This window comes from Antedon mediterranea, chromosome 4 (assembly GCF_964355755.1).
Source record: "Antedon mediterranea chromosome 4, ecAntMedi1.1, whole genome shotgun sequence".
NCBI classification, from domain to species: Eukaryota; Metazoa; Echinodermata; class Crinoidea; order Comatulida; family Antedonidae; genus Antedon; species Antedon mediterranea.
Window position 1 is genome coordinate 22,502,275 of NC_092673.1, and position 20,463 is coordinate 22,522,737.

General features: G+C 32.4%; 2 protein-coding genes and 1 long non-coding RNA gene across 4 annotated transcripts in view; 2 read left to right on the forward strand and 1 right to left on the reverse strand.

The window, feature by feature from the left end:
• LOC140046939 (rab GTPase-activating protein 1-like) overlaps positions 1-15,223 on the reverse strand; it is a 49,880-nt gene extending 34,657 nt beyond the window's left edge. Inside the window, exons 1-4 of one of the 2 annotated variants that reach the window (XM_072091704.1) lie at positions 14,953-15,223; positions 11,745-12,314; positions 5,148-5,367; positions 3,705-3,885 (exon numbers count right to left, since the gene is read on the reverse strand). In XM_072091704.1, the coding sequence (XP_071947805.1) occupies positions 3,705-3,885; positions 5,148-5,367; positions 11,745-12,306 (963 nt within the window). In that variant the 5' untranslated portion in view covers positions 12,307-12,314; positions 14,953-15,223. The remainder of the gene's footprint in view (positions 1-3,704; positions 3,886-5,147; positions 5,368-11,744; positions 12,315-14,952) is intronic. The other variant, XM_072091705.1, reaches the window with a different exon arrangement.
• Positions 15,224-16,246: 1,023 nt separating this feature from the next.
• Positions 16,247-17,699, forward strand: LOC140047481 (uncharacterized). The gene is made up of 3 exons (XR_011844959.1): positions 16,247-16,293; positions 16,753-16,941; positions 17,600-17,699. It is a non-coding gene; the product is annotated as an uncharacterized lncRNA (long non-coding RNA).
• Positions 17,700-18,408: 709 nt separating this feature from the next.
• LOC140047703 (alpha-N-acetylneuraminide alpha-2,8-sialyltransferase-like) lies at positions 18,409-19,408 on the forward strand. Its single transcript, XM_072092741.1, has 3 exons — positions 18,409-18,443; positions 18,558-18,805; positions 19,173-19,408. The coding sequence occupies exons 1-3, from the start codon at positions 18,409-18,411 to the stop codon at positions 19,406-19,408; spliced, it is 519 nt and encodes a 172-aa protein (XP_071948842.1).
• The last annotated feature ends 1,055 nt before the right edge of the window (positions 19,409-20,463 follow it).

Below are 20,463 nucleotides of genomic sequence, written 5' to 3' on the forward strand. Positions count from 1 at the left end.
ATAGCTTATTGTACGTATTGTATTTTATGAATAGTAAAATTATTCTTCTATTACATAGGTTTTATATTTTAACTTTTATTTTACTTTCAATTGACAACATTTTGTATCAATTAGCAGATGTTCAAAGCATGGAAAGTTTCTTTTCCACAACAAATTATATTTTATTTAAAAATTATTATTATTAGACTGCCCATGACTCCCTAGATATTGTTTAATTTTATGTAGCGCCACCAGCAGTTTGGATTTTTTGTACCGAACTAGTGATTCTAGTATAAATATGAACAAGCCATGTATGACAAAATGTTTTTATCTTTTTAAGCATATTTACGCTGAACTAGAACCTAGACTACAGTCTGTTATAAAAAAATTATTAAAAAAATAAAAATATTGTTATGGATGGCTGCTAAAAACAAGAGCTTTGAAATTAGTGATTTAAAAGTACATGCTGCAAATAAAAATGTTTGTTATGTTTGCTGCCCTCTATTTACCTTATTAGTTGCATAACCTCCCGACATCTTCTGAAAACATAAGCGTGTAAATAAAAAAATAATTAAATCGACAGAATTGTCAACTTTTGGTGAAAAGAATTTTTACCAAAATATGTTATAAACACACAGAATGCAGTCAAGCTTGTTCCCACTAGGCTGCAACACAACGGAAGTGAGTTGAACAATCACAAGTCACAGTTTGAATGATCCATCGCGTTGTGATTGGTCAAATTACTTGCGGCATGCTTATGTCCTTGCATTGCATCCAAGTAGGAACCAAGCTTTAGTCTAAGTTAGGCAGAGAATAAGCATAAACCACATGCAGTGATTTAACCAACATTGCACACACACCAATTTGATGTTACAACCCCTACCTACAGTACTACTAGTACTGTACTATTACTGTACCTAACCTAACTACCTACCTATCAGTTGTAAAATGTTATTTTCATGAAACTTGGTGCAAACCTAGCCACCTAAAGGTAAATAACAGCTTCACACTTGGACTATTATATCCAGTATAACCCAGGAGTACTTCTAAGGATGGGTGATAAAAAACATGATTAAATCCTTCAGTAACCAGGGACGATGGGTAGAACTACTACAGTATCCTCTATTTTTCACAGACTAAATGTTAGTGCTCCCCTCGTTTAAAAAATTCCTGGATCTGCCTTGGTAAATTAAATAAAACATGCCTCAAAATCCTGACATCAAATATGTCTCTTCAACAAATATAAACTAATCAAGCACAGAATATAAACATAAAAACCTTTAGACAATCAATATCTATTCATCATCTTCATTGATCAAAAGTTAAAATCCTTACACAAGACATCACATTTTGCACAGTCAGCAAATACATAGAACCTACTTGAAGACTGATACTGTAGATAATAAATATCTACCATTATTAAAATTTTCAGACAATCTCAACGTATGACTAATCTTAAAACATTCCACGAGTAACTGTAAACTTAATATTAATTATTAATTGTAGCATGCATAAAAAACACAGATGCATGTCACATTCGCCAATTTTTATTCCCAAAGTTTCGATTTCAAACATAGCCAAGAGACAGAATATTTCAAAAAATATCATTCTAAAATGTTTTGGTTAATAATGCTGAAATATGTATTTCAATATTTTGTTATGATTTTGATCCAGGTAATAACAGACAGGTTTAATAAAAGTTGAATTTAAAACAGTAGTAAAAATTGATTTTCCTCATTTTCAATTATCATAATTTGAATAAATCATCATAATATGGTAATTTATATAATGATGGAATTTCCTTTATTTTAATTGCCACACAGATACAGTATGCGCTAATCTTGTTGCTTGACAGTCACGTTTCGAACGAAAAGTCACTGTACACGCAATCTGATGCAAACCTGTTTTTGTTTTGTTTGTTTTTAATTAAGATATTTTCCTTAAATATTAAGTATTTCACTTAACTCAATACATATGTGTATTTCCCTTAAATTGTATTCACTAATAGATAGGAGATAGATAAATGTTTCCCTTAGCTCAAGTGTGAATGGTAAATACGGCCACTGATCTGTAGCTGGACCGGAGCAGATGTGAAAGATTTTTTAATGTATAGTTAGTGTCGGGTGGCAATGCTCCTACAGCTACAGTGAGTCACCAGGTCCCAGCTCGAATCTCTTTTGTTCTAGACTAATAAAAGTAATTATCATTATAACAGGAAAGTGAGGCAATCACGAGCAGGCCACCTTATCTGTTCAAAGATGTCATTCGCTTATAAATAATATCTATGGTTGAATTACTAACTGTGCAATAAATATTCTATTTTAGACAGATCCCCAAGAATTGTCTTGGCTACTTATATGAATTTCTATAAATAGCACTATAAAAAGAATTGGTGATGAATATTTAATGTAGGTATCAAAGCCACGTACTGTAATACAGGAATGCATAAGCGATAGTAATTAAAATTTAGACAATTATATTATCTACAGTATTGTTAGCTTATTGCAGTAGATAGGGGGGTTCTATAGACAACTAGCAACTTTTTACTTTCATGACGCGCTGCACGTCTATTAAGAAAAAGATCATTCTAAGCATGCTCAGAATTATGTTTCGTGTAGTGGGCATGACTTAAAACTGGTGTATCTGTTTGGGCAATTTCTGCAGCCATATTGGACGGTTCCTCTCCATTTTTGAGCTGGGATTGTTTTAAAGTTTGACGTCTAGTTCATATTGTATGTCTAGGTTATGTTTATAATTTTTACACTTTATAATTGCTCAATATCTATAAAATTTATGAAACCTTACAAAAAAAATGTTTTGAGATAATTCTAAGAATATTAATAATGAAAGAGCAAGGTTCATGGTAACTATCTGTACAATTTTAGAACGAGCTCACAGAGAGAGTTGTGAAAAGCTGTCAAAATAATTATAAATATCTTAACATGAAAATGGAAATGGCACGAATGAAACACATTCTAATAAACTTTATTGAAAGAGAATTGTTCTCTAGAGGGTTACATTATTGATTTATAGCTCCATAATGTTGAAAGCCAATTTGTTGTCTATAATATACTTAGCACGATTCACCTTAGAATGTATAAAATGTTTCAACATTTAAGGTTAATGAAAACTGCAATTGGTTCACAAAATAACCCCTGTATCAGGGGGATTACCACCTATTTAATAGGCCAGTGATTAATTTACTATTGGTAATCCTTGGCCACATGTGCCTAAACACAAAAAAAAAAAATTGGTACTGTTTGTGCACCAAAAACGTTTTATTTTGCTATTGCAGTAAAACCTCTATTAAGGGAACACCTTCTAGTAACCCAAAATAGCTTATAGGGTCACCTGATTGGCTGTAGGCTGTAAAAACATCTATACCCTCTTGTTTGTTTTTTAAAGGCAATCCTGCCATACGATTTTCATCTTCTTTGGATTCTGCCTTTGTCCCATTACTTTTTAAAAAACAATCCCAATCTATCATTATTGTGTTTTTATCACTTATTGTCTTTTGTATGAAAATAAATGTCTTTTGAATTGAATTTTTAAAAAATAGAAAAGTATACCTCTATATAGTGTCCTCAAGGAAGGATTCTATTTAGTGTTAATTTAGTATATTATTGTTATTGGATTTGTGTTGAAATAAAGGAGAGAAAAATACAGACAGCACTTAGAGTCAAAATATGTCCCTATAAAATTCTACATACGTTAAAATAACCTACCGCTTCTGGAATCTCACATCTGAAAACATGGCACTGAAAAAACTGAGAGTCTCGTGTTCCGTAGCTGCATGTGAATGCGAAGCAGTCCATCTCCTCACCATCGGCTTGGCCACGGCAACAGAAAAGGATCCGAGTTACGCGGTAATGCGCAATCTCAGCTTTACCGTCAGGCTCTAATAACCTGCAAATATATCAAAAACAAGAAAATTTGATTACAAAACATTGTTTTATATTATAGAGTGGTTTGTGTGTCACGACAAGGTTATTATTATATCAATATCTTGCTAAATATGAAATTTCTTTTATATACTTGGTTTTATAATATTTTAAGAAACGGAATAAATTTAATATGATACACTCCAATACACAAATGCATAAACTATTATTATTAAAGCATAGCTACATCTGTCCTTTGCAGTTTTATTATAATCTGTTGTTTATCAATTAGTCAGTACTGATATGTTACTGAATGTTGTTAATTTACTAATGCATTCCCATCGTTTTTATTATTATAGAATTTTAAGAAATGGAATAAATCTACAATACACTACCTTACGCAAATGTACCTATGAACTATTATTAGAAGACTTTATTAAAGTATAGCTACATCTGTCCTTTGCATTTTTAATATAAACAGTCGTCTATCAATTAGTCAGTATCAGTTACTGAATGTTGCTAATGCACTAATGCATTCTCATCGTTTTTTATTATACCACAATTAACAAGATAATGTATAATTTCCACCTTCTCTCTATGTTTGAAATTAAAGACAAGCTCTTATACTTTAATCCTAACATGATGGAAAAGTACACGCACTCTCTAATCAACAAGAACATTAAAGAGAGACTGAGAAGTACCATGACGTGTCAGATTTGGTATCTTTAGTCTTCCTATCAAATGAAAGGCCTCAACAGCCCCTTAAACTAAAGGAATAATATAGAGGAATAAAGCTGGTTTTTTTAGAGTTTCACAAACCTCGCTTAGCAATTTTTTAATACATATTATAATTTCTGAGCTGCCAAGTCGTATGATTAATATGAACACTATTTGCTATGGGTAATTTGTCCTAATTTAGATCTAGACCTACTAGACTTCCTAATAGAAATTAGGGCTGACCAGCCTGGAGAAAGTTTTACTAAACTTTTCACACCGGACTATTGAAATATTGAGTCCTGCCTATGAGCAGAAGGTTCACTTTATTAATGTTAAAAGAATCGTAACAGAAATCAAAACAATTTATGTTCAGTGGAAGAAGCAAACTTGTATAATATAATATTTAATGTATTACTATTATTTTGTGTTGTAAACATTGACCAATTTGAATTAGTTGAAATTCTGTTGGTTTCACAAGCTGTGTGTGTGTGTGTGTGTGTGTGTGTGTGTGATTGATTGAACATATTATTATACAACAATGTGCACTGTTGCATGCTGTTCTAACCTCACCTGACTGCTCCTTCTGATGTACCAGGTACAGAGAGAATAATCTGAATGGAATTCTGGGATTGCTGTGCTTTTAAAATTTTCATATTTCTTGTAGCCTCATCCTCGCTCTTGGGGGCATCCACAGTTGCTGCTCCGAGATAAACAATCCGATTAAACAGAGTACAATCACCCTCCAGACGTAGGCGTTGTGGACTAGGTGGTGGAGAGCTTTCTTCTCTAGCTGCAAAAATTCAAATTTAAAGCAAAATAAACACTTTCCTATACTCTACACCGACATTAGTTGATATAATAAAATGAAATGAACATGTACAAATATTCAGTGGCCTAACACATATGAGCACTCACTGGCTAAATCCGGGGGCCTTTGAGATAATATGAGGGCCTCTGAAAACAGGCATTAAAATGTGTCAAAAACCAGGGGCCAGGCCTCTGCGTTACACAATTGCAAATATTGTTGTATTCACAGATGACAATCAATTTACATACGGTATGAGTGACACATGACAAGCCACTCACAAGCACTGGATTGAGGTTTGCTTTTTGCTTGTGAGCAAGTTGTGGACTGTAGCAAATTAGACAAAAGCTTATGCCTGCGTGGGCAAAAGTACATGTATGCTTTATTGAACTCAACTTCTCAATTTATATCATGTTAGCATTTAAATATTAATAAGATTAAAAAGGCATGTAACAAAATTATTAAAAATATAATTAAATGAGTAACATGAAGATGTAGATGGATTACATTGAACACGTTTACTGGACACTGGATTTGAAGAAACTTGGTATAATTAGACAGGTTTTAATGAGAAGATGGCTTTCCTGTAAAAAGAATACCCAACATCAAAGGGATAGATCAGAGTAGAAGTTAGCCTCTTCAAGTAATTTAGTTCATTGATAGGAGAAGGGATCATTCCATAGTTGACCATAGGAAATATAAAGTACTAAATACTAGGAAAGCACAATTTCAAAATCGAGCTTCTTCTTTCAAAATGATTAAAAGATAATGCATGTAATGCATCTACATCTTCATGTTACTTTTTCTTCTTCTTCTTCTTTTTGTTTTCATCAAAGGCTGTCTAAATTTTAAGGCATCACTCACCCATAAAAAAGCTGATTACCTGTAAGTACTGTTTAATATATCCCCACCAACTTTTTAACATCCACACAAAGAAATATCCAACATGCTTCTTAAAGCAGTAAAGAAAAATTAAATATTCCTAAACAACCCACAAGATTCTATTGGGAATATTATTGTATCTGTAAATATCTACTACATAATGTCTTGTTACTTCATGATGTAAATCTTAATAGCAGTTGCTAGATTTACACATGAATTGCTTGACAATTACGACTTTCTGTTAACAGTACATTCCTCTAGAGAACATGAATTGATCATCAAATCTATGTCTCAGTCTCTAAATATGCAACCATATTGATGCACTAGTATCTGATTTTATTTGATTGTGAATGTTTTGCTTTAAGCCTAAGTATGGTTAATGGTTTATGAATAATAAAGCGCAAAAAAAAACTTCAAGCACTGTGAAAGGTGTTCGAGGAAAGAGAGTGTAGCTGCTAAAAAAACTTAAAGAAAATGTTGCAAATTGTGACATTACTCATCAGATGCCTGATTCCTGATTGGCTACATACTAAACAAAATAAATATTTAGTACATGCATTACAGAATATACTGTACCTGGAGCACCAGGTGAGATACAGCACACTCAAACTTAAAGCTATGTGCGTCAATGATTCAATTACCTTTCTCTGTGCAAAATAAACCTTTACTTGTGTACACTTTAAGGATATTGTAATACTGTACCTAGATAAAGACTATGAGTGACCGAGCGGTTAAGATAGTGGAACCGGCAAGGGTTTGAGGCTCATTCGCTCAATGGTTCTGGTGGTAACACTCATAAGGACTATAAACCGTAGGTCCAGTGTACACATCTAGCTCATGTGCACTTTAAAGAACCTAGAGTACATCTTTTGAGTAGGGAATTACCCCGGTGTACTAGTATGTACATCACAGCCACTGATCATAACTGGGCCCTCTGTCTTTGACTGAAGAGGTCGCCCAGTATAAATAAAATATTTCAATTCAATTCTACTGAGCTAACCATTAACTTTTACATACACTTAATAGATAAACAATTACCAACATTTAATAGACATAAAAAGACCATAATACAATAGAATCAGTAAGATGAAGCAAGGAATTGGGCTGTTGGGAAAAAAAATCTTCAGTGACTTTTAAAACGTGTCACAGTCCTATACTTGATTCACGATAATTCAAATTGGCGTATTCAAAATGTATTCATTTAATACGTTGAGTATCATCAGTTAACGAAGTATTTCAAACGTTTTAAAGGCTAGGTACGGGCAAAAAATTTCTATTGATCATACATTCCAATAATTATCGATCTATAGTTTCCCCTATGTTTCATAATTTTTGGGATTTTATTTGTGTTACACGAGCTTGTTGAAAATAAGCATTTTCTTATCAGTGGGGGGATAGTTAAAATTACACAGTAAAATCTCCATTCTTTTGTACACAAATTTTGTAAATAGAGAGGCATTTTAAAAAGCTACGAAAAATAAACAGTGTGGTAAAAAATTTTATCAGATGACTAAGTATAGGTAATAAAACTTGAATATTACATTTCTGGAATTTTTATTCAACTTCAAATTTATATTTTCATGCTATAGCAAAAATTATCCACCGTACAGTATATCCACCATCTTTTTTCACCTTCTAGGGAGTCACAAGACATGTTATTACATTAGGTTAACTACCTAACAACTGAAAAAAGGTCTTTATGGTTTTTATGGAAGAATTTTGCAAAATTTTGTATTTGGCCATATTAAGGGAAATTCATGTTTTTTTGTCTTGATTTCTGTTACAAATATTTGATTTATGTACAATTAACCAAATATTATATTTAAAATTCATGCCTGTACCTGAGCTTTAAAGTAAATACTCAACGAACAAGACTGTGTTAATTAATGTTTACTATTCAAATAAAAAGTACTTTAACAGATTTTCTGTTAAGTACAATAGGGTTATTATGCTATATTATAGTACTTGTTTGCAACACAGCATTTTCACAGCAAAAGTTTTGTGCGTCTAATTTGCCATGTATTTATACAGTAATTCAGACTTATAAAATAATTGTAATGCTATTTATTAAATAAGTTCATCTGGTTCAAAATATATTATGTGTTTAATTTTTACCTATTATTGTTTGTTTCTGGAAACTAACAATACAGTAGGATTTTGTAAACAGTTCCATTTTATAATAGTCAACAAAATTTAATCAGATGTTTGTGTCGTTTAAATGTCTTTAAAGTCAACATGTTCCTGTGGTTTGATGATATTTACATCTGTACTAAAAACGACTAATTAGAAAACCAGTATTTTGTTTGGAGTTTAAAATATAAACTGTGTCAGTGTAGTTAACGCTTACTATAGATAAGAACAGCAAAATATCTCTACTGATGAAATACAGTCAACACCCAGAAACTTGGATGCTTTTTACAGAAGCGGGCTTTTAGTTTTAGAGAAGCAGGCTTTTACAGAAGCAGGCTTTTACAGAAGCAGGCTTTTACAGTTCAAGGCATAACCATTCTTTAAGGGACCTAAATTGTTTATTAGGGAAACGCTTTATTTGTGATGATCAAGGACCTTAGGCCTACACATATTATGTCATTGATCATCGTTTTGTTCTAGAATCCAGCAAAACTGTTAATGAATCAAGTGTCTCATTGCCCTCTTCTCTGCATCTTGAATGTTACAAAATATTTATCATGTACTAATAGTCATGCTAAAGCATGGTTCCCACTAGAACGTAACGCAAGGACGTAAACGCAAACGTTTTAACCAATGACAAGCAAAGTTATAGACAGTTAGCAATCACAAGCGAATAAGTCATCGTTTGTGATTGGTCAATTCACTTGCGTTGCGTTACGTCCTTGCGCTGCGTCGCTAGTGGGAACCACGCTTAAAAGGTTTGGCCCTTTGGCTTGTATGTTATTGTTAGCGGATAATAATTATTATAATCATTTCATCCTAATGATTCATTTCAGTGGTAAAAATGTCCGGATAAAGATGAGATTGCATTTTACTGTTTTTCTAATATTAATAATTTTGTTGCCAGTTTTAAATTATATACCTGTACAGTATTTTAAAATCTTAATATTATTATCATCATATTTCCTTGAAATTTGTAAACAATGTAAACTTTATATTTACTTTCTATTGACAATTAAAAATGTTTCACTTTTAGATCTTAAGAAGTCTTTTAAGACAAATGATTTGTTTGCATGTACTGTAATTACTATTGGTACCACCATCTTAAATTAATCCGATTTAGAACTTGTAATCTGAACTAAAGGAACTCTAATCAAAGCACAATTAATTTATTTGAGCAAAAAGGGGTGGGTTTTACATTTAATTTCTTTGAGATTTTCTGATATAAAAAGTTTAAAAACAAGATTGTTTCTGCTGAATAACCAAATATACTATAAGCAGTTTTCATACAAAACATACATTTTCTGCTGCAAGTGTTATCAGTGTGTGATGATAAAAAAAAGATGAATTTTAAAAACAGACAGTAACTTTATCTACAAAGTTAAACAACTCCACTGTGCAAATTGGGACTGGACCGTTTTAGAGGTGTTTACCACCTGTTGGTCCAGATCCTTCACTAACTGAGTTAGTGAGAAGTCGAATAAATAAAAATAAATAAAATTTAAAAAAACTCAGGTTTTCTTATATATTATATTATTAATAATATGAAAATATTGGCTTAATTATTACATTATTAAAATAACTGTATGAATCTACTGATATCGGACACATTCATACACGGCCAATTAAACAGAAGATATGCTGAACTTGCAATGGAACTAATCCCTTTGAATAACTGCATAAATCCATTAATCCAATCCTTTTATCTATTTTGTGTCAAGTGTAAACAATTAAATCAGATTTATTATTAGTCATTTAGAACGTCAAATTGTTTAAAATTCAACTGGGCATCTCGAAACGAAGCCCATTTCGAAAAGATTCCACACAAGAGTCCTAAAAAACAAGGTTTTATGGTACAATCAATATTTTCTTTCCACTTGTGTGGACCACTTTGAAGTATTAAATGACATACATAAAGATTCATAAAATACACACTTATAATCTGAATGATTGGGCTAATCATCCTATTTCTGTTTAAAATTTAAATGAGTTTAGTCTAGTAATTATCTTGGGAGTAAATCTATAAATTATAAAAATATTCTTTTCATTAATTTATGTTATTTACTGTACATGAATTACAGTAGGCTAATCTAAAATTCAAGTAGAATGACTCAGCCACGAAATAAGAATTTGCTTAATCCAATAATTTAATGAATATTCTCATAGGATTATAGATTGATCAAATAATTTAATGAATATTCAATAAGGTATTTTAATAATACCCAAGATAAGTAGCCTGATCTAATAATTTAATGAATTTTCAATAGGATATTTTAATAATTCCCAAGATTAGTAGATTGATCTTAATTTAATGAATATTCAGAAGGGCATTTTAAAAATAATTCCTAAGATTAATAGCTTGATCTAATAATTAAGTGAATATTCTGTAGTATATTTTAATTTAATGAATATTCAGTTAGGATATGTTAATAATTCCCAAGATTAATAACTTGATCTAATAATTAAATGAATATTCAGTAGTATATTTTAATTTAATGAATATTCAGTTAGGATTGTTAATGATTCCCAAGATTAATGCTTGATGTAATAATTCAATGAATATTCAGTAGTATATTTTAATAATTCCCACGATAATTAGCCTGATATAAAAATTTAATGAATATTTAGTAGGGTATTTTAATAATTCCCAAGATTAATGCTTGATGTAATAATGTAATGAATATTTAGTAGGGTATTTTAATAATTCCCAAGATAATTAGCTTGATGTAATAATTTAATGAATATTTAGTAGGGTATTTTAATAATTCCCAAGATAATTAGCTTGATGTAAAAATTTAATGAATATTTAGTAGGGTATTTTAATAATTCCCAAGATAATTAGCTTGATGTAATAATGTAATGAATATTCAGTAGGGTATTTTAATAATTCCCAAGATTAATGCTTGATGTAATAATGTAATGAATATTCAGTAGGATATTTTAATCATTCCCTTTAGATTAATTATTTGATCTCTCTTTTGGCATGAATATTCAGACTATTATTATTAATTGTTTATGATTATTTTTACTGCACAAATTATAATGTATAAAAAAGTATCAATTAATACACATTAGATACTGATAATATGATGATAATGCATGGAATGAACAAAGAACTTGAACATGCAGTGTGCGTATGATTAAAAACATGACTTAAACCTTATTCCGCAACATATGGGATAAAACCCTATTGACAATATTTTATAAGGTAGCAAAATTGTGTCATGATAGAAAGATTTTCACGTTTCTAATTCTAACTGTACTCCCTTGAAATTTGTTAGAGGTACACCGTACAGTTAATTAAATGGCTATCTGTTGCGGAACAGTGTTAACAACAAACATTTACTCACAACAACTGTAAGTGTTAGTATCCACCACCTGAGGTAACCAAACATCATCATTACATGTAATCATACCTGGCTGGAACTGAGGCCTGTCACTTGAAGAGTTCATACGAATCTTGAAGACATTATCAACATCATCATTCGGCCTATCTTTTCTCTCCTCACTAGCAGCAACGTTTTTATCACCTATTTGGTCCACTTTGGCCGCTGGATTATCAAACGATTGATTACGTTGTATATGCTCTGAGTCTTCGTTTTTATCTTGAACTTTGTCTTCATCTTTAATTGCGTTTTCATTTGTCTTTAAACTACCATCCTCTATAGCTGCTTTACTCTCTTCTGTAGTTGCCGTTTCTTCTCCGGATGATTGGGCTTGGTCTTTGAGTACCTCTGCTAGGTTTTCGGTCAAGTCATCCATGTTGCCGTTACCAGCAATCTTTAGTCCTTCTTGTGTTCCACTACTGGAAACGCTTTGTGAGTTTGGTGATCGGTCACCTGGTGATACTACTTCGAATTCTTCACTTGGAGCAAAGGAATCAGTCGAACTTCTACTCACAGTCTCTTCCATTTATTGATCTAAAAAATATTTTAGGTATAACTTAATGTGCCATGTATTTATTCGGTTTCGATCCAACTCGGCCCTAAACCGTCTCGGCCAAAGTCAAGTCGGCCCCACGTCAAGTCGGCCCCAAGTCAACTCGGCCCCACGTCACCTCGGCCCCACATCAACTCGGCCCCACGTCAACTCGGCCTCAAGTCAACTCGGCCAAAAACTAATCCGGCAACTCGGCCTCTAAAAACTATGAAACGCAAAAAGTGCTAATATAGTAGTTAATATTATAATGGCAGAATATAGTACGGTTATGCCTACATAATAGACGAAATACAACGTAAAATTCAATATAAATGATTATATAATATTAATTGATAGGTAGTATTTATTTATATTGTTTGAAACAAACAAATATTTCTTCACATTTTGTATACAGGAATCTGTCGAAGAAGACATTTAAAAAAATAATATTTAAACAATATACTTCGGTCTACAACTGTATATACATCAATATAAAAAGAATAAAATGACATTAAAATCAAAACAAATCAAAAGGCAAGAAAACAAATTGCATAAGCATTATGGGTATAGGTTACATGCACACACACCCCAGACATGAATGTGCATTATTTTCAAATAGGCCTTACGGTTTTTTTTGTATGACATTTTTATTTTCATTTCGTTTAGTACTTCATAATTATTCATAATTAATACAGTACACCATGGGAAGAGAGAAATTTGCTTCCATAACAGTCCATAGGGAAGTTATTGTGATTTTATTGTATTTAATTATGGATTCATGGAATTTGTCATGGTGTGTGTTGTTATACTATCATCGGGAATCTTGTGTCCCGTTTTGTAATATCATCTTTAATTAAACTAAAAAGAAAAATTTCTTCCTCACTATCATCCGATGATCATCCAGAAACGGCTGCTATTTTAACGTCACGTCACAAAACGGAACAGGTGTGAATGTTTAAAACGGAACGGTGAACGGGCGCACGTCACGTTGAAAAAACGGCGCCGTCCGCGAAACGGAACAGGTACGGACGGTGGGAATGCCCCTTTAGGTGATCAATTTTATTGAACAATACAGGGCGCGGTGGGTGTTAAAAAACAGATGAGAATGCAAAGGCAATATTATGTTGTTTAGGAATTCCGTTGTTTTGGAATCAAACAATATGTTTTAGTTTTTGCTTGACAAAATAAAAATACGCCATTTTTTCATGATGATTTCTTCAGTGTGTTTTAGATTAGTTTTTATGCTTGACAAAATAAAAATACACCATTTATTCATGATGATTTCTTCAGTGTGTTTTAGATTAATTTCCCATAAATGTATTCATTGGATTCTCCATTATAATCAAATAACAAAAGTAATAAAAACAATTTGAATAGCGCACAATTGCAATAGAAATTTAACATGACAGAACATTCCGAATTTGTTTCCATAATCTCTTCGGTAGTTTGATTGACATCGTCAATAAATGTGTGAAAAGATTTTGTTACTGTAATATACCATTTTAATGTCACATTAGGCCTATAGTTATTCACTTTGACCGTGACATATTGCTAATAATTTGAGAGAGAATATATACAAAAAAAACCCATTTTTATTTTACTGTATTAATCTAATAATATCTATATAATATATAGGCCTTCTAAGAATATTTGCGATTATTTCTGGGAACATCCTCAAAATAGATCTAACAAACACATTACTGAGGGTTCTTACTGAGACAAACCAACCAACAATATAAATAAAAATTACCTATCAATTAAACGAAAAACGATCAGCCAGTGTGTTATAATTTACATTGAAATTTCCGTTTTATTTCGTCTATTATATAGGCCTAACCGTACATGCCATTGTAATAAATGAACTACTATATTAGCACTTTTTGCATTCCATACTTTTTAAAGGCCGAGTTGACGGATTAGTTTTTGGCCGAGTTGACTTTAGGCCGAGTTGACTTGAGGCCGAGTTGACGTGAGGCCGAATTGACTTGAGGCCGAGTTGACTTGAGGCCGACTTGACTTGGGGCCGACTTGACTTGGGGCCGACTTGACTTGGGGCCGACTTGACGTGGGGCCGACTTGACTTTGGCCGAGACGGTTTAGGGCCGAGTTGACCTGCACCCATTTATTCTCCCCATGTATAGTTAGTAGTAATTAATTGCATAATCATTGTCATATGAGACCCAAAAATATGCAAGCAAGCAAGCTAGGCCTAGCTTAGCTAGTTAGTGGATTTATTTTATAAAAACCATAACATTTAAAAAACATTTAACAATAGGCCTAGGCCTAGCTAGTAGTACTAGCTAGGCCTAGGCCTAGTAGGACCTGCTAGCCTCTAGGCATCAATATTCCATCTTAAAATACAGAACTCTCCCCCATATTCTCGCTTAACGGTTGACTGATTTCACTCCAGGCTACTAGGTTGCTTACTCTAGGCAATAGTTTGCCTTTTCGATTAATACAGACCTCAGACCTTTCGGCCCCACGATGGTGCACCAACTTCATTCAGGTGGTGAGCCTAGCAAACTAGCTAGCTAGGCTAGTCTAGAGGCTAGGCCTAGCCTAGCCCAAAAATTTAGCAGCAAATGCACTGCACTAAAGTTCTCAAAAACACAAAAGCTGTAAAAATCATTCTATATATACCTGATAATTTTACTATCTTTGTAAACCAATTTTACAAATAATCAAGGATAAAACATCATATAAATTCTAGGCCTACAGATACTCTCACTCCCTTTTTGATTTTAATGTTGATGTTTTTTTCAAGGCGGAAATGAGAGAGCGACACCAAACGTCAAACTTGTCAATAATAAATATGCGCGCGTGCAAAGTGTATAACTACCGAACTTTTGAATTATGAAACTTGAATTTGGTTTTTAATATAGCTGTGGTCATTTAGAATAAAATGATCACATATCATAATTATTGTATTGTTATTGTATAACAATTGTATTGTTATTGTATGGAATCTTTATTATTATTCTTCTTTATTTCTTAATTCTGTTAAAAAATGTTGTGTATAGCCTAAAACCTTCAAAGTAGTTCAATATCACCAAAACTTTTACAATATCTTTCAAAATAATTTATCCTTCATTTTATTTGAAAAACCTATTCTGATAATAAATCTAAAAATTATTAAGATCTGGCCCAATTCATGGATCTAAAAAATGATTATGATCTGTCCACCACTCAACAATTTTTGAAAGCAAATTAGGCCTGAATATTAAGTTCTAAATAGCAATAAATATTATTTTAAAAATCATATTTCTTCAACCATGGTGCACGTAGGACTGAGGTGGTGGACACTTTTACACTTCCACTGAAATCTGCCGAGTGTACTTAGATTATCTTGTTTGATACATTTTGTTTGGTCTGCTCAACTATTTGAATCCTCATCATAAAATGCTAAGTGGGTCCGGATCGCTTATAGACATGACTTAATTTATCGAATGTTTCATGTTTACTGTTCAGTTAATCAATTACAGTATCGAACTACTTAACAACATTCAAGGAGGATCAAAGTTTGCACTGAAGCAGGTGCAGTGTATTTTTACATTAGTATAGGCCTATCCATTCAGTGCTGCTCATTTGTTAAGTAAGTTTTCGGATTATCTATAGAAATACCTGCTCATGAACAGTAGGCAAATCATTTTTATTTATTACTTATAGTCATTTTATTGAGTAATGAATTCTTTAGAGTCGGAAAGGTGATTCTGCGAGCCGTGAATATATATTTTTCAAAGCAAGCTTTTTAGATATCAATTGTCTACTTGCTGCATATTTAGGCCTCTATGAATGTAGAAAGCAGCGCATTTCAAAATTGTTTATAACTAGACTATGTTCTACTAGCATGAGTAAAGGACGAATGCTGATAGCACTTCTTGCATCTGTGACAGTACACGTGCTTACGACGTCTTATTATTTATTGACAAAGGAAGAGCATCCCGTGGAAGAAAGCCGTTACATGAATTGTAAATGTGACATGTGAGTAATGTATAACAAGTAACTGCCACGTCAGAGATAGAATACCTCACCCAGACGGGCTAAATAATACACACAGACAAAATTAAAACCAATCTAATTGGTTTAGGGAATGCAAACAAGACACACTAGAAAGTTTCCAACATTTTTGGGAATTATCTTGTAGGTACATGCATTTTTTTCTCATCTCCCACGGAGATAAGATTACATATTTTTCACATGCGAATTTGTAGCAAAATTAATGATTTTTTTATTTAGAAATGTCACGCAATCCCAACCGTTTTAGAATGTTTATGTGACCCGAAAACTAGACCAATTTAGATTTCGCCCATGCTGTAGTACCCTTTTAGCAAGACTAATTAGTAACACTAAGTCGGTTTGAGAACCGGTATTTGTTTAGGCCTGTAAGATTTTGGTGGGTATAGTTCAACCCTGAGAATAAACTACAGAATTTTCTTACAGACTCAATCACCATTCTCCGTCTCAAAATGAAGTCGTAAAGTGGTATAACAGCAGCTTGTTCCAGAAAAAAAATGTAACCAATGACACCTTCCTTATGACAAATGAAAATCGGTTTCCGCTGGAGAAGGTAGTCAAACTACTCCAGAAGCCATGGACGCCAAATAAAGCAAATAGAGACAAGTTGTTTATGTAAGACTCTGTCTACACTATCAAACTAGTTTGACAAAAATGTGTGATATGCTCAAATATGGTAGTAATTTTCCCAAATACGACAGTGATATGACATCAGCATGTCCACATGGGCACATCACATTTTTAAGAGCTTAACAGAGAGTTTCTACATTTATAAGCCATTCTTCTGAGACTCCCTTTCCTTTATTTTTGTGTTATAGCCTATGTTATTGAATGAAAAGGTACCATATTGATTTTGATCTTATTTAGTTAATTTGATATTATTTTTAATTATTATTGTTGTTGCAGTGATAGTTTATCAAAGAAGTTGTTATCTTTTCAATTCGTAACAAAGACAACTGTATCTAAAAACCGTAAAGTCCGAATTATCAACTCAAATAAAACAGTTATTTTACCTGGTGACATTTACAAGAATTTGCCAGCTGTAAGTATGTAGTGCTGGATCCTTAGAAGTTGTGTGGGTGATGTGTCCTGAGAAATAAATTCGCAATTGACAACATACGAGCATAAAACATAACCAAATACATTTGTGTACACATGTGCTATAGATCTGACAACAAATATGATATCTATTTAACTTGTCAGACATGGCCTACTTGAAGTTGATGGAAAATTAAATTGAAACTTATAAAGAAACTCATTCTTCTTCACACAGACACACCAATATAGTGAAAGGCAGTTTAAGACGTGCAGTGTAGTTGGCAGTAGTGGTATCCTCAACGGCAGCTGCTGTGGTTCTCAAATAGACTCCGCGGATTTCATTGTAAGGTAAACCTAAAATCGCAGAGGAAGATAAATGTTTTTTTAATATTCTTGTAATAAAAAGTTTGTTGGACGCAACGCAAGAAAGCGCAACGCAACTGTATTTTGACCATTTACAAGAAATGTCGCTTGCGTTGCCTCTACGTTCCTCCTTGCGTCGAGTCCTAGTGGGAACCAATCTTAACATTGTTACAAAATAAAACCAGCTTTATAGACGGAGAAACGTACTTCACTGCAACTACCGTTGTTACCACAACGTTGCAATGTGAATGGCCGTTTACTACACAACTTTGCGCAGTAAAATGTCATCACTGTTTTGTACGGTAATTGACAGTACACTCATAATTGCTAACACGACTGTACATATTAATACTTTTTTTAAATGCAATATTTTATTTCTATAGATTTAATACGCCGCATTTAAACGGTTTTACGAAAGATGTGGGTTCTCACACGAATTTAGTAACTATTAACCCATCACAAATAAGTTTACAGTAAGTCAGATATTTACATGCACGCTTTTAAGCGTGGTTTCCACTAGAAAAAGAAAATGCACCTTGTTTTTGTAGTCTTACATGAACAATTTAAAACATATGCTGTTGTTAGTGTTATAAACGTCACCCATATAAAGGAAATCAAAATCGAATAAGCAGTGAAAGTTAAATCACAGGGGCCTACAGATAGTGTACCCGGGCCTGCCGTATGATAAAAGAAGAATGCGCTGCATTGAAAATTGGGTAGTATTTATAGACCTTATTAGTTCGTTAGTTGGTTCAGTTTGTGCTGTAGGGCCTATTCCTCAGCCTCTTTTTATTTTCAAAAACATCATAAATCTTTTTATATTAATTTAGGTATAATGAACTACAAAACAAGAAAGATAAATCAAAGTTTATCGCTTATATTAAGCAATATCAAAGTTACTTATGGATTTCTGGATTCACCTCCCTAAAGAGTTTTGAGTACACCAAGCTGGCCATGCGTACTATCAGAAGAAGTGACATGAAGCTAAAGATACTATTATTAGGCCATCCAACACACTGGTATGCGATGAGCAAGTTCTTGTCTAATCGAGGCCTTAATGCTTCATATGCATCAACTGGTTAGTGTTTTTTTATGTGATTTGTTTTAAACTGAACTCTAAGTAAGTTCAACAATCAAGTCTATTAGATATGGCATTGGCAGCCAAAACACAAACAGTATAGTAATGTGTGGCCACACGACGACAGCATTTGTGCAAAACGGCTCTTGTCGCGTAAAATAACTAAACTTTGAGGACGGAATGATTTTGTAATTGTTGCAAAGTTTCTATTGTTGAGCTCCAGATATTTTGCTTTTCTTCCTGTCTCTTGTAATATTTATATTGATTGACTGTTTTGAATTGAAAAAAAAACCCGTAAAATAGTAGGCCTATTTCAAACAAATTTTATTGCATGCGAACTGTAAAATATTTATGTAATTGTTTATAGGTGCATATTGGCTTAGTTCAGCATTGACGATGTGTGATAAAGTAAATCTTTATGGATTTTGGCCGTTCAGCACTGACCAGAATGGAAAGCCACTAAATTACCATTATTATGAAAATAGTGCACCGCTTGTAGAGAAGATTATTAAAGTGCATCGCTTCGATCAAGAATTTTCTATTATCATAGACTTACATATGAAAGGAATTATACAATTACATGTCGATAAATGTAAATGTTGAACATATTTCATTTGATAATGAATATGGGTAAAATCAAACGTTAAATAAGTAATGTCGTAGTTAGTAAAGTTATTCACCTCTTATTTATTTTTATTTATTTAACAACATCTTTATACAGGATTACACGATCAGGTTAAAAAAACAAATGAGATCAATATCTAGCTTTAAATAATGAAGCAATTGATGCGAAATATTTAATCTCAGTTGGTAGCTTATTCCATATTTGTAACCAAAAACCTTAGACTTCCAGACAATTTGACATTTTAAAATAGACAACATTTAATTTAGTATTATTATGACGGTTGAACGAAGTGGGAAGACGGTTTTGTATACTCTTCACTTTAAGTAAATGATATTTTCATGAGTTTTCAAGTTTTTAAAAGTGTCATAATCATCTAGAAAAACAAATTAAGATCTATGATATCGGAATATGCACTTTATACGGCAGCTTATTCTCACCCTATGCAATTATCTTTTTTTAAGTATATATACATGTATAGTATATATAATAGGGCCTATTCATTCCAAGCATTATCCGAATATAGTCGATTTCCAATATTCAAATATCAATTCAATGCCTCAGCCCAACCAGCCACCTCACTTCCAAAATCTTTAAATGTGTGTATGCTTTACGATTAACGTACAATAAATAAAAGTATTAATTATTTGTATTAATATATTATGATTAATTTTAATTATGAGCACTATTAATCATACAAGTAAATAAATAAATAAATTGTTTTATAGATTTATTAATGTTTATTTCCCAAAAAGGGCAGGCTTCATATTGTAGGATTTTTTTTTGGACACAAGATGTACAAAATTTACAATCAAGACATTATAGTCTGTTAAAGCTCGGTCTACCCTACCAAATGTTATGTGACAAAAAAATGTAATGTGTCCATATTTGAACATGATGATGTCATATCATTACCAGATTTTGTTTTTGTCAAACTAATTTGATAGTGTGGACAGAGCCTAAGACTATTTATATTACATAAGCAAAATCAAAGATCATCACACAATCTACATGTTCAATAACATAACTACTGTAT